Source organism: Lycorma delicatula, chromosome 8 (assembly GCF_047948215.1).
Source record: "Lycorma delicatula isolate Av1 chromosome 8, ASM4794821v1, whole genome shotgun sequence".
NCBI lineage: Eukaryota > Metazoa > Arthropoda > Insecta > Hemiptera > Fulgoridae > Lycorma > Lycorma delicatula.
In genome coordinates this window covers 88,073,699-88,086,287 of record NC_134462.1, presented here as the reverse complement: position 1 = coordinate 88,086,287, position 12,589 = coordinate 88,073,699, and the positions used below count along the sequence as shown (strand labels likewise).

Below are 12,589 nucleotides of genomic sequence, written 5' to 3'. Positions count from 1 at the left end.
TTTAGCTACCATAGTCATAAATCTTGGGAAAACAAAATTTTGTATAATAATAAATAACCTCCTTTAACACACATCTATTATACTTGGATATTGCATATATCCTGAAAAAATAAACAATTTTACATCAAGATGTTCCTCCACTAACACATGAATAATAATAATAATAAAAAAATAGTTATAGTACTTTTCTTATTCCAGTCTTCAGCTTAATTTTAATTTTAATCAAATTGAAATACAACTGAAATAATCAACAGAAATTTGTGTTTCAATATTAATAATTCAATTAAACCATTCAAATTTTACCTTCATCATGATCATCACCAGCAGTTGCGTGATGAAGACTTGGTTCATAGGCTGCTTGTACAGTAATTGGTATTGTAGTAACTAAAAAGTTTTCACGTTCAGTCTTTTTTTTATCTTCTCTCTGCTGTAAAGCCAGTTTAATTAATTCAGTTTGTTGCTTTTTACGAGTTTTGGTTGCAGTCACCAGTGATCTCTATAAAAAGAAATAGGAAGAAAATAATATATATTTTATTACATGAAATAAAAAAAAGAGCAAAGGTATTGAGTAATACTGTAAATTATGTTTCTAAAATGTAATACTTTTAAAATATCTGAAATGTCAGGGGAGAGTGGTCAGAAAAATGAAAGATGTGAAGAATAAGTGCCAATAAGAAAAATGTGCATTAATAGACTAATTTAATAACACTAAATAATCAACAATAAAAAATACTGGGAGTTAGCAGTTACTAAACACAGCAATTAATGCCAATTAAAAATTAGAAGAATAAATTATATATTTTTGTTTAATAAGGAGTAATATTCTAAATCTTTAATAGTAAAACTGAATATAACTGTGCCATTCTCAAGAATTACAAGCTTTCCTAGCAAGGCCTAGGAAAAATGAGAAGTGAGAAGAAGTTTCCTATAACCTTTTTTACTGAGATAAATGTACTGTTATACATGCCAAGCCCCTCAAAATATAGCTGATGACTTGCAGGTTACTTTCACATGAACTGACTGCATAAAAACCATCATTAATGACAGGGAGTGTAACATTGGAAGCTCTTTCATCCTCAAGTGCTTTACATAAGTCACAATCATACAAAACACTTGAACAGAGAGGCAAAAGCAGTGAATTAATGAATCTCATTCTGTTGAGAAATAATGCTTTATATAAACTGTCTCTACATTGTAATATAGGTGGAATGCTGCTCCTAGAGGAAATATTCCCTGGAATGTCACATCTGTAAATTGGAGAGAATTAAGGATAACATTTCATCAGTCAAAGCCATGTTTAATTAACTGCTTCTTGCTAACTACCAAAAAATTAATCAGTGCTGGTGCAGTTTCACGGTATATCACTGATACTTAGCAGTGCTGATGTCAGTTAAATTAGAAAAAATAAATAAATTCAAAGTTTAACTGATTTCCAAAAACAATTTCATTTGTAACACCATTTCCAACTGTATCACTAAACGGATTATTTACTATCATCTATAATCTCTCTCACTGGTAGTAGATAAAGAAATGTTTTCAGCAAAGATCTTAACTGTTGATTTTAAAAAATTAACTGTTGATTGCCTCAATCTAAGAGCTAGAATAAGAAGTAAGGGTAGTTAAATTTATTTTTTTTGTTAAAGCAGGACAATCATGTGATTAAGACACACACAATACAATTAAGATACAATAAGATTAGGATAATTTTGTATCCTAATATAAATTAAATTTCTATTAAAAAGAAACAAGTTAAAATATCATCATGGACCCTAAATTTTGCATAAAAAACAATATAGTAATTGTAATGACAACCAATAAAAAATCCCAAATATAATTTAAATTATACTTACATGACTTTCTTGACTAATAGTCACTTCTTCAACTTTAGTCTTCACTTGAGGCATCCAAGGAGGATCAACAACAGGCAATGATTCAATTCCAATTTTTGGAGACGGTAATGTAAATTCAATTCCTGGTGGAGGAACTTTAAAAGTCATCTGAGCACCTTCTTCCATTCTAGCCCAAACTTGATACCTTTGCTTCCACAATACTTGAAACCTAAAAGTAAATTACTAGTAATATTTTAAAATAAAATAAAAAAATAAGTAATCTATACATATTTATTATAATCATAAAACAATTGGTCAAAATTACAATAACAGTACCTCAGAATAGCATTAATTCTTAATCCAGGATCTTGATGGTGCAAGGCTCTTTTCATAAGTTCAGTTGCCTGAGCTGGAGCTCTAACAGCAGCCACAATAAATAATGCAGCTGCACTGGCAGCTACTTCCTGATTTGCTTCTAATAGTAATTCCCAAGAAACAGCTAATGTTTCAACAAACTGTTCTTCTGCTAAAACTACAGCACCTTTGACAAGGGCACCAACAGGTGAATGAAATGAATCTCTAACCTAATAAAAACAAAGAAAACAGTATTGTGTTCATTACATCAAAACTAAAATATACACTATAGTTTGGTTAAAGATTATTTTTTATGAATACAATACTTTTTAATTTGATAATACTGAGTGCACTAAGAAGTAGCTTGTTCTTTTGCCATTATGCATTCATGATGGTGTTTTAACTACTGAAACAAAATTTAAAAAAAAAATTGTCCTAATTCATAAATTCAACTGTTTTTTTTTTTTAATCAACAGCTTGAGATAATTTGCTTTTGAATTAAGTATCATGCCTTTAATAATTTCCCAGAATTAAAAATTGCATGGCATCAATTGATGCCGTGGTGGGTCATTCAATTGTTTTATGGCATCCTTCCTAACCATTAAGAAAATTTCTAATGAAGTAGTCCCTAACTTGAAAAACTTAGTGAGGAAGTGCTCCATTATGCTGCCAAACAGAGAAGCAGTCAATATCAAACACAGGTCCATTTAATACGTCATAAATAGCAACTAATAACTTCTCTAGATACAATTCATCTGACATGTTGAAGACACAAGATCCCAAACATTCTTTTTTTGAGATCCCATACCAAACATGAACTGAGGATTTTCTTCAAGACCAATAAACACAATTTTGACTGTTTACTAAGCTATTCAGTTTGATGCATGCTTCAACAAATAATATCACTGAGTAAGAGAAATGAGGATCTGCTTCATAAAAATAATATATTCTTCAATAAATAACCATCATGAAGTAATGTTGGCTTAATGTTCAATTTCTTTAGAATATTTTTAAAATTTTGTTCTAGGTATTTTGAGCTTTCTTTCATTTTGAGCAGCTTTTCTGGCCGACAAAGCTCTTAACTGACTGGTAAATTTGAATGGTACAACTAGTTTGTTTTCTGAAGCACAACTAGTTCTAGACTGGATCATGGAGCATTTCCATTGTCTATAATATTTTCAAATTTTACATTCAATTTATGCAAATGTTGATGGGTTGGTAGTGGAGAATTACAAAATCTTGAAGTTTTCATAGATGGCAATAAGCAGAACCGTTATAATTTTTCTACTAACATTGAAGCAAGAAAACTCATAATTAGTTTGTGATAATTACTTGAAACAATTACTTAAAACTCATAATTACTTGAAGCAATCAAGTATAAAATAACTGGCAATTCTTAGTTAGATATTTCACAGTACTGGGAGTTTTAAATTTGTAAGAAATAGTTTTAAAATCTTTCTTAGAATATTTCTTATCATATGAAATATTAAACTTTTAATATTACATGAACCAGTAAAATAAAATACGAAATGTAGCTTAAAATAGCTATGCTTCTTTATCAAAGATCTACATGTAATTGAATTATATTACCAATGTTACAGTGGTGCCAGCATGATAAAATCAGTCCCACCTTCTCTGTTAAACAAAATATCCTTCTTTTGTTTAATTCAGAAATTAAATATAATTATATTTTAATTAAAATAAATTATATTCATTATATCATTAGTTAATTATTAATTTATGTTTACTTTAAATTTAATATTTTCCTAATTGATCTAATTTACTAGATATTCTTTACTTCTAAAACTTTCACAATCCCTCTATACTGTTTATAGTGCATTTTTATTAGGTGCTCAGTTACATTGGATGGTATTTATTATTATCTCTGTATGCCTTCACACACATTCTAATAATCTTCCTTTAAATGACCTATTCAAATTTCTTATGTAAATGTATTTACATAATTCACTTTTTATTTTATAAACGATCATCTACACCAATTTATCTTTCATATTACTAATATGTCTCAAAGATATTGTAATATGGTTGATAAGTTTAAATGCCAAATTACACAGTTCTTTCCCAAACTTAATAAATAACAATGGGGGTATAGCAAATAAAGAAAAAAAATAAAAATTAAAATCTATTCAAATACATGCAACAAAACAACAGAAAAATTAGTAAGAAAAATATACAATAAAAAAAAAACTACACAGATATAAAATGTGAATGTCAATTTAGATGTGACATCCACATTTGAATGAAGTGACATTCGCATTTAAATGTGTATGTCACATCATCAGATTAACCATATTTAATCATATGAGAAAACATAGAAATGAATGGTTATAATTAAAGACTACTGTCTTTTTTATCAGAGAAGTGAAAAAGATGATAATAATACCTGTGTTTTAATATATTTTAGTATAGGTGATAGTTCTTTCTTATCATCTTTTTTCTTTGGTTTATGACTTGTAGTGGATTTATCACCATCTGCTGCATCAGCACCAACATCTTTTGAAGACTCTTTATGAGGAACACGTCCAGTTTGAGATCCATCAATTCTGATAAAATTCAGTTTTTAACAAATGACCAGTAATAAAAATAAATTAACACGAATCAAATGACAAGTGAATTTGTGTTACATCAGGACGGAGATTCTACAAGATACATTCCAAAATCAGTGTTCATTGAATATTCTTTAACTACACTTATCAGCATTCTCATGCCAATTACACGGCAAGGAAATATTATATTTTATTGATAAAATCAATTCATATTATATAATACAACAAAAAGTTTTCAAATTGTAGGAATTGTCTGATGAAGCAATCAAGTAGAAAATAATTAGCAATTCTTAGTTAGATATTACAGAGTACTGGCAGTTTTACATTTGTAAGAAATAATTTTAAAATCTTTCGTAGACATATTTTCTTCTTTTTCACTGTTTACTTTTTTCAATCCACTTTGGAGAGAAAGAGTTTCTTCTGGGAAAGCAGAGGTGAATGATGCCTCCTAGCCATACAGAATATGTTGTGAACTTTGGTAAATTCACTATTCTTCAACTCCCATCAAATTTGAATAACTGTATATGCTTTGATATATTTTGAGTACTGAAGAATAATTATTCTTTTTTATGCATGAGATATATATTTCAGTTGTGCAACAGTGTGTTTATTAAACTAATCTTTTAATTTTTTTTGGTGGTCAGCAATGAAAATATTTAAAACTGAACAAAATTGATTAAATACTTTTTTAAATGTCAATCTTTATGCCTATAATGGTCAAATTGAACAGTACTTCAATTAATAAAAACAATGAATTAAATGTTCTCCGCAGCAATACAGTAAACATTTAACAACCATCTGAGATGTAAATCATCCCCATCATCAAGAACATCTTGAAACATCATATTAACTATACATTCAACAGAAATATACAAACACAAAGTGATAAAATTCAAATCTAACATCCTTTTCAACAAAATATGTTTACTCAACAAAAAAAATAACTACTAGCAATAATATCAGCAGCACCAGTCTGTAAAGATAGCAAGAGCGAATAAAACTGTTATGATGTGTTTTAAAAACTGTATTATAAATTTGGTTCAATCTGTCATTTAACATTATTTTTCTTTTAACATTATTTATTAACATTAAACATTCCCTGAGTTTATGTTTGACATTAAGTAAAATGTGAATGACAGACTTTTTTTACACAAAAAGATTTTATAAGCATTTTAATTAAACAAAAATAAAAACTACACAACTTACTATACTTTCATCATTTCATAAAGCTTTTTTCCTAATTATAAAAACTGATTTTAGAAAAACCTATATGCTCACTTCATACAAAAACTTTGCTTTTAAAATAACATTTTGAAATAGAAGTTACTCCTAACAAAAAAGTCCAATGGTATATAATTGGATAAAATACTTCTATGATTAGTAAAGATCTTTATTAAAAAAAAAATTTCAAATTGCAACAGTGTATGTCACAATTAAAATACACAGATACCTGCAATTGTGTTTATAATTAACATAATTGTAAATATAATTATATCTTACAAAAAACATGCATGATGATTACGCATAAAAAAAAAAATAATAATAATATTAAAAAGTTTAAAGTTTTAATGAAATTTTATTGCACCTGTCTTTTTTGGTAACACTATCTTTTCGCCTTACAGGAGATGCTTGTGTACTTGTCTGATCAGATACTTTACGGCCTCGTGATTTTGAATCTTTCTTAGTATCTTCATGATGAATTTTTTCATCAACTGCAGGAAGACCAAACTCTTCTCCATACACCTGACAAAGTAAAATATAACCAAAATAACATATAAAACAATAATTAATATATTTAGAATAATTTAAATATTTAATTACTTAAATGTCTTTATTTCATAAATAGTCTCATAAATAAACATTTTCCACAAAAAAACACATACACATTAAAATCAACACATATTAATATCAACCAAGTTAAAAACATTCAGTCAATCCCCAAGTGTGGCAATAAATGTCTATATTTTAATTTCTAATTAATATGTTTCAATACAACATACATAATGCTATAACATTCTTTTAAAGCAGAGATCTCTTGCAAAAACACTTAACGTGAATAAAAGAAAACAGAATAAGCAGTAAATACATGATTAGTTTTTATTAAAAAAAAAAAAAAAACTAGTTACTACTTTTATAACTTAAGGATACAACAAATAACAAAAAAAAAAAATACACTGTAATTACTGATTTTTTGCTCATTTTTAAGTAGCACCAATTACGACAGTTATTTATTACCCATGTGTCCAAAAACGGCACTCAGTACTTATTTATAATGGTCTGTAGGGACTGGTTCATTAATGAGGATTTGCCCACCAGGGTTCCCCCTAACTTTACAATATTTACTTTCCAAAATGCTACCCAAGTTCCAAAAAGCTGTTCAAGTGGTGCAGTTTTATCACCCTACACCTAAAAAAAAACATTTAACTGAGCAAATAAAATTTTTTCAGACGATTCTGATATCTTGGCATTTTGAAGTAGTATTCTTGCCCAACGATAAGTCTTACACAGCTAAATAGAATGCAATAAAACTTCAGTATATTGTTTACTTAAAAGAGGGGTGAAATTTTATTGACAAAGAAATTTGATAATGAGAAGCCATTTTTAATATGGTCTGCATTTATTTAAATATAATATGAACTGAAACATGTATATTTTGTTCAGTCTATAAAGAACTACCACATTTATTCAGATTAAGTAACAGAAAAAAAATAATTAATGATGTAATTGTGATATCCTCTTATTAAAATTAAATAAAGTGTAACATTAATAAAAAAAATACCTTTCGCACAGCTTTCATTAATCTAGAGGCAGCTCTCATATGTCTTCTATAACAAAATGGATGACAAAATGACTGATGTGAACAATAAAAATTGAACGAATTGATAACTTGAGACATCACCTGTAATATAAAATAAAATGTCATTTAATTAAAATAATCAACATTAAAAAAATTACAAATACTACAGAAATATAATTATTCCAACATTTAATAATAACTGATAAAAATAACAGCTTAAAAACTAAATAAAACAATGACTAAAATCTTGTTTAAAATTTTTTTTTTGAAGTTATTAAAACTTCTAAAGGCCAATGTAGAATATTATTTACAAAATACATTTTTGTAGATAATATATAGCATAATTATTAAAATTTTATATTATGTAAAACCAGAACACAACTGCCAGGACAAAAATTAAAACTTAGAATTGGGTAATGTCTAAATCATGAATAACAAAAGGAACTACCTCAACATTTACCTGGAAGGAATAAGAAAAAATATAAAAATGTTTCATCAGATCGGCATTACAATTAACAAAATTAATATATAAAAATCAGGAAGTGATAAAAATCTGTAATAATACCAAAGATTACAAAATATATGGAATAATAATGTAAGTGAATATAAATTAACAGCAAAAGAGAATAAAAGAAAAACAAATGATTAAGGCATTAAGTAAAAAATGTTTTATTACATATTATATGTTAAATAGGGATGCAGAAAATTTGGATTTATTTATTCAATATTACTTAAAAACTCATCAACAGAGTAATATTGTTTTTATAGAATAAAATTTCTTAATTATAGCTTTAATAAACTGGTCAGAAGATCTTTAAAATAGGTGATTCATTAAAAATCAAAATGTAAATCCTTGCTTGTACCCAGATCTACAAGAAAGAATCTCTTGTATGCTTTTTTCCTCAATTCATCTTAAGACACTCATCAATTTGAAATTATTTAGCAAATCACCTTTTGCCAACAATCTTCTACAATTATAGTTTACACACAAAAACCGCTTAACAGCAATTGAATTCAAGGAATTCAAGCGCTTTTGGAATTAAATTCCATCTTCACGAACTATCATATTCGTCCAATTTATAACATTAATTAAAACGTCACATGTAGATTGTAATAAAATCGTGATATTTGCATAGAAACATAACAGTTGGTCATCTTATGTTTTAAAATTATATCAACATAAACATCCTGCTAATCTGGTGGTCTCAACTGTTGTGTTAAAAGGGAGGTGGATCTCAGTTTGGCTAATATAATCTATTATTACTATTTAATACCTGCTTGTATAAAATGTCATTATCAAATTTTGTCTGTTCATTTAATAATTTATTATTTATTTATTTATTAAAATAAACAGGATAAATCCCATGATACAAAATAAATGGTCAACATTACACTACCACATACAATTATTTCATTCATATTTTAATAAAATCTAGATTTAAATTTAATTTGATACAAACTAAAATTATATAAAGTAAACCAGATGTAAACCATCTGATAAACACCAGATGTGCGAAATGTACACCTGGTGCTTCGTAGGTTAGGGATGGGAAAGGCAGCTCTCAAGCTGAAGGAAGGGCTGGGTTTCCAGAAGAGGAAGTCGGCATATTCTGATGATACTAGGGAGACTCTGGTGGGATGCCTCTACAGGTGGCTAGACAAGGAGGGCAGGCTGCTGCCACGACACCCTGAGGTGACCAAGCGATGCTTGATTATTCAATGCAATGAGTTCTATAAACATCAAATTTACTTTATCCTGTGAAAATAATAATAGCACAAATTTTTTGGACTTAAAAATTAACAAAAATTATAAAAATAATACGAGTAAGTTAGAGATTTACATTTTTAGGAAAACCACCTAACAAGACACAGTAATCCATTGATCATTTCATCGTTGGAACCAAAAAATGGCTACATTTAAAACTCTAATATATAGAGCACTAAAATATTAAATACATCGCCACAACCAACAGATATAATAATAAAAATATTGATAGATAAATTATATAATAAAATAAAACACAAAAGATCTAATAAAATTAACTAATAATAATAATGGTAATAATTATGCTAAAATTGAATATAATATAAATTATAAAAAATTCAGCAAAATATTTAAATCATTTGGACTAAGAACTGCATATATAACTAATAACAAAATAATAAAATATATAAATAATGTGGATCCTGCAATAAAAATAAAAACAATAACAAAGTTAATTTAGAAAATCCCTTTCGGCACGCAGGAAGGTGGAGGTAGATTTTACCTCCACCATTTTTTATCAGCTAAGTAGCTGATAAAAAATATTTCCACCTTAAAGTTAAGAAAAACTTTATATTTCCTCAATACGACAATGGTTGCATGTGAAAAAAGTTTCACATGTTTACCATACTATAAGCCCCATCTTCTTACAATTCCAGCAAAATTTTGGTCATCCCTTGCCGTAAGGGTTGGTCATATCAAAAATTGTTTCAGGAAACATTTTTAGATAATGTTTAGAGGACTAACAACCATTTTAAACCAATTCGATATTGTGCCTAGTAAAAGAGGTATGATTTTTTTTGTCTTTGAAACCTCATTTTTTCCATCCCTAGGGCCAATGGTTGGTGATATCAAAAAACTTTACTTAGATAAGTTTTAGGCCCTTATCCAAAGAACAGTAGGAACTTTAAACAAATTCGATATTTTACTTAATAAGAAAGTTTTAGTGACATTTCGTTTTTTCAAAAAAGTTCCACCATTTCCACCCCCATGGTCTGATTTTGCCCATTAACAAAATTTACGAAGATTTTGGGTTGTTATATTTTATGCATCAATTTGAAAGTGATTGGTGCAAAATTACAGTAGGTAATTCACAAGAAAGTGTTCATAAGAAAATGAAATATATATAGACATTGATTTTTCTAAAGTCAATACTTATAAGACCCATACCCCTCTGTACCAATATGTTGTATTTTTATAATCAAAAACTAACTTGAACAACTCAAGTACAGAATTACAAAGTAAATGAAATGACTTTTTTTTATTCCAAAAGCACTTTTGTGGGATCCCGCACCTTCAGTTGTATATAAGATAATTTAAAATAATAGGTTTTTAAAACTAGATTTTTAGAACACATTAGAAATTATAAAAATGGTAAATTGGGTATATCTGATGATGACAAACATACAGTATATGATATTCGGACAAATTTGGAAATAGTGGAAATCAAGAAATTTAATTTAAATAATAATAGTAAAAATTTGAACATTTTGGAGAGTTTTTTTATATATAAATAGAAAATGATTTCCAATCTGATCAACTTTCAGACAGAATATGAAGATGACACTTATAAAAGCGGCAACAGATAGCAGCACATTTTTAGATAAAAATAGATATAATCATAATGTACAAAAATAATTTAATTCAAATCCACTCAGTAATGTAACATTGGCTGGCCAGGTTACAAATAAAATAAACAGAAAATAAATTTTCTATTTATTTCATATTATTTTTAAATTTAATCTTAATTTTAAATGTTTAATTATGATGTCATATTTATATATATGATTGTAATTTTAATCTTTTAATTTCAATTTAAAAAAAAAAAAATATTTTTTTATGTAATTTTATATAAATATATCTTGTATACAACTGATGATGTGGGATTCCCCGAATGTGCTTTTGGAATAAAAAAAAAAATAAGGTGTCATTTCATTTACTTTGTAATTCTGTACTTGGGTTGTTCAAGTTGGTATTTGATTATAAAAATACAAAATATATATAAATATATATCAACTTTTGAACTGTTGGTGGTTTTGGGGTCTGAGGGATGTGAAATGCGAAGATATGCCAAAATGTTCCTGAAGTCGAATCATGGTACCCATTACAATAGGTAGTTTTCTTATGAAATCTAACTAAAAAAAAACATGGAACATATAGTTTGAAACGTGCAGATTGCAATTTAAAATAAATCGGCATGACCAATCGATAATTTTCAGTAAGAATAACAGAGTATCTAAATTGTATAAACAAAGGTCATACAGATAAAGCTAAACATATTATAAATAATAACCATAATTATGACCCAGACAAATTTATTAATACCCAATTACTTTAATAATATATATAATACTAATATTTTAGAAAAATATCATATATATTTAAATAATAATAAATTAATAAACAGACAAAATTTGATAATGATGTTTTATACAAGCAGGTATTAAATAGTAACAATAGATCATGTTGGCCAAACTGATCCACCTCCCTTTTAATACAACAGTTGAGACCACCAAATTGACAGGACGTTGGCGTTGACATAATTTTAAAATATGCGACGACCAACTAAAGTAATTACGCAAATATCATAACTTTCATACAATTAACATGTTAAGTTTAATTAAGTTATTTGTGTTATAAATAGAACGAATATGAGAATTCCTGAGGATGAAATTTAATTCCAAAAGCGCTTGAATGCGTCTGAATTCAATTATTAGAAGTGGTTTTTTGTATATTAACTATAATTATATACTTGTTAATTAATTAAATTAATTTTGTTTTTTTGTTGTAGTCCATATCTACCATAGAGTATAGTACTGTATTAACATATAGATAGCATGTTAAAGAAAATGTTAATATTAAAAACTTTTAATATTTTGTTTTATTGACTGAATAAATATTTGTTCTATAAATTTTAACATCATGTTATATATTGTGTAAATGTAAAAAAGTAAAAGTTATAAAAAAAACATTACTAAAGATGGGCTTATGCTCAAAAGCGCTTTCATGAAAAAAAAGTAAAGAATTTTCTTTAATTTTGTACTTTGTGAAGTGGTTGAATAAGTTTTATGTTATACAATTAGCTAAATTATATACTTATACCAACGGGCCATGCTTAACAAAATGATTATAAATCTTCTTCAAAACCATATTTAAGAAGCTTCTATTTTGAAAGCCTTTCTGGTTTTACAATTATATATGTTTCATCGAAAAAGTGCTAGATTTCATGCGAATATTTTAACAATTTTTCTTTAATTTCCTAAATCTATGTTTGACACTA

The 12,589-nt window shown here is 27.2% G+C and overlaps 1 protein-coding gene across 1 annotated transcript in view; it reads right to left on the bottom strand.

Moving 5' to 3' along the window:
* Nucleotides 1-12,589, bottom strand: part of unc80 (unc80, NALCN channel complex subunit) — a 242,538-nt gene that overhangs the window by 78,240 nt on the left and 151,709 nt on the right. Inside the window, exons 35-40 of the mRNA XM_075373197.1 lie at nucleotides 7,530-7,649; nucleotides 6,336-6,493; nucleotides 4,588-4,747; nucleotides 2,166-2,413; nucleotides 1,851-2,058; nucleotides 304-496 (exon numbers count right to left, since the gene is read on the bottom strand). Coding sequence (XP_075229312.1) covers nucleotides 304-496; nucleotides 1,851-2,058; nucleotides 2,166-2,413; nucleotides 4,588-4,747; nucleotides 6,336-6,493; nucleotides 7,530-7,649 — 1,087 coding nt within the window. The remainder of the gene's footprint in view (nucleotides 1-303; nucleotides 497-1,850; nucleotides 2,059-2,165; nucleotides 2,414-4,587; nucleotides 4,748-6,335; nucleotides 6,494-7,529; nucleotides 7,650-12,589) is intronic.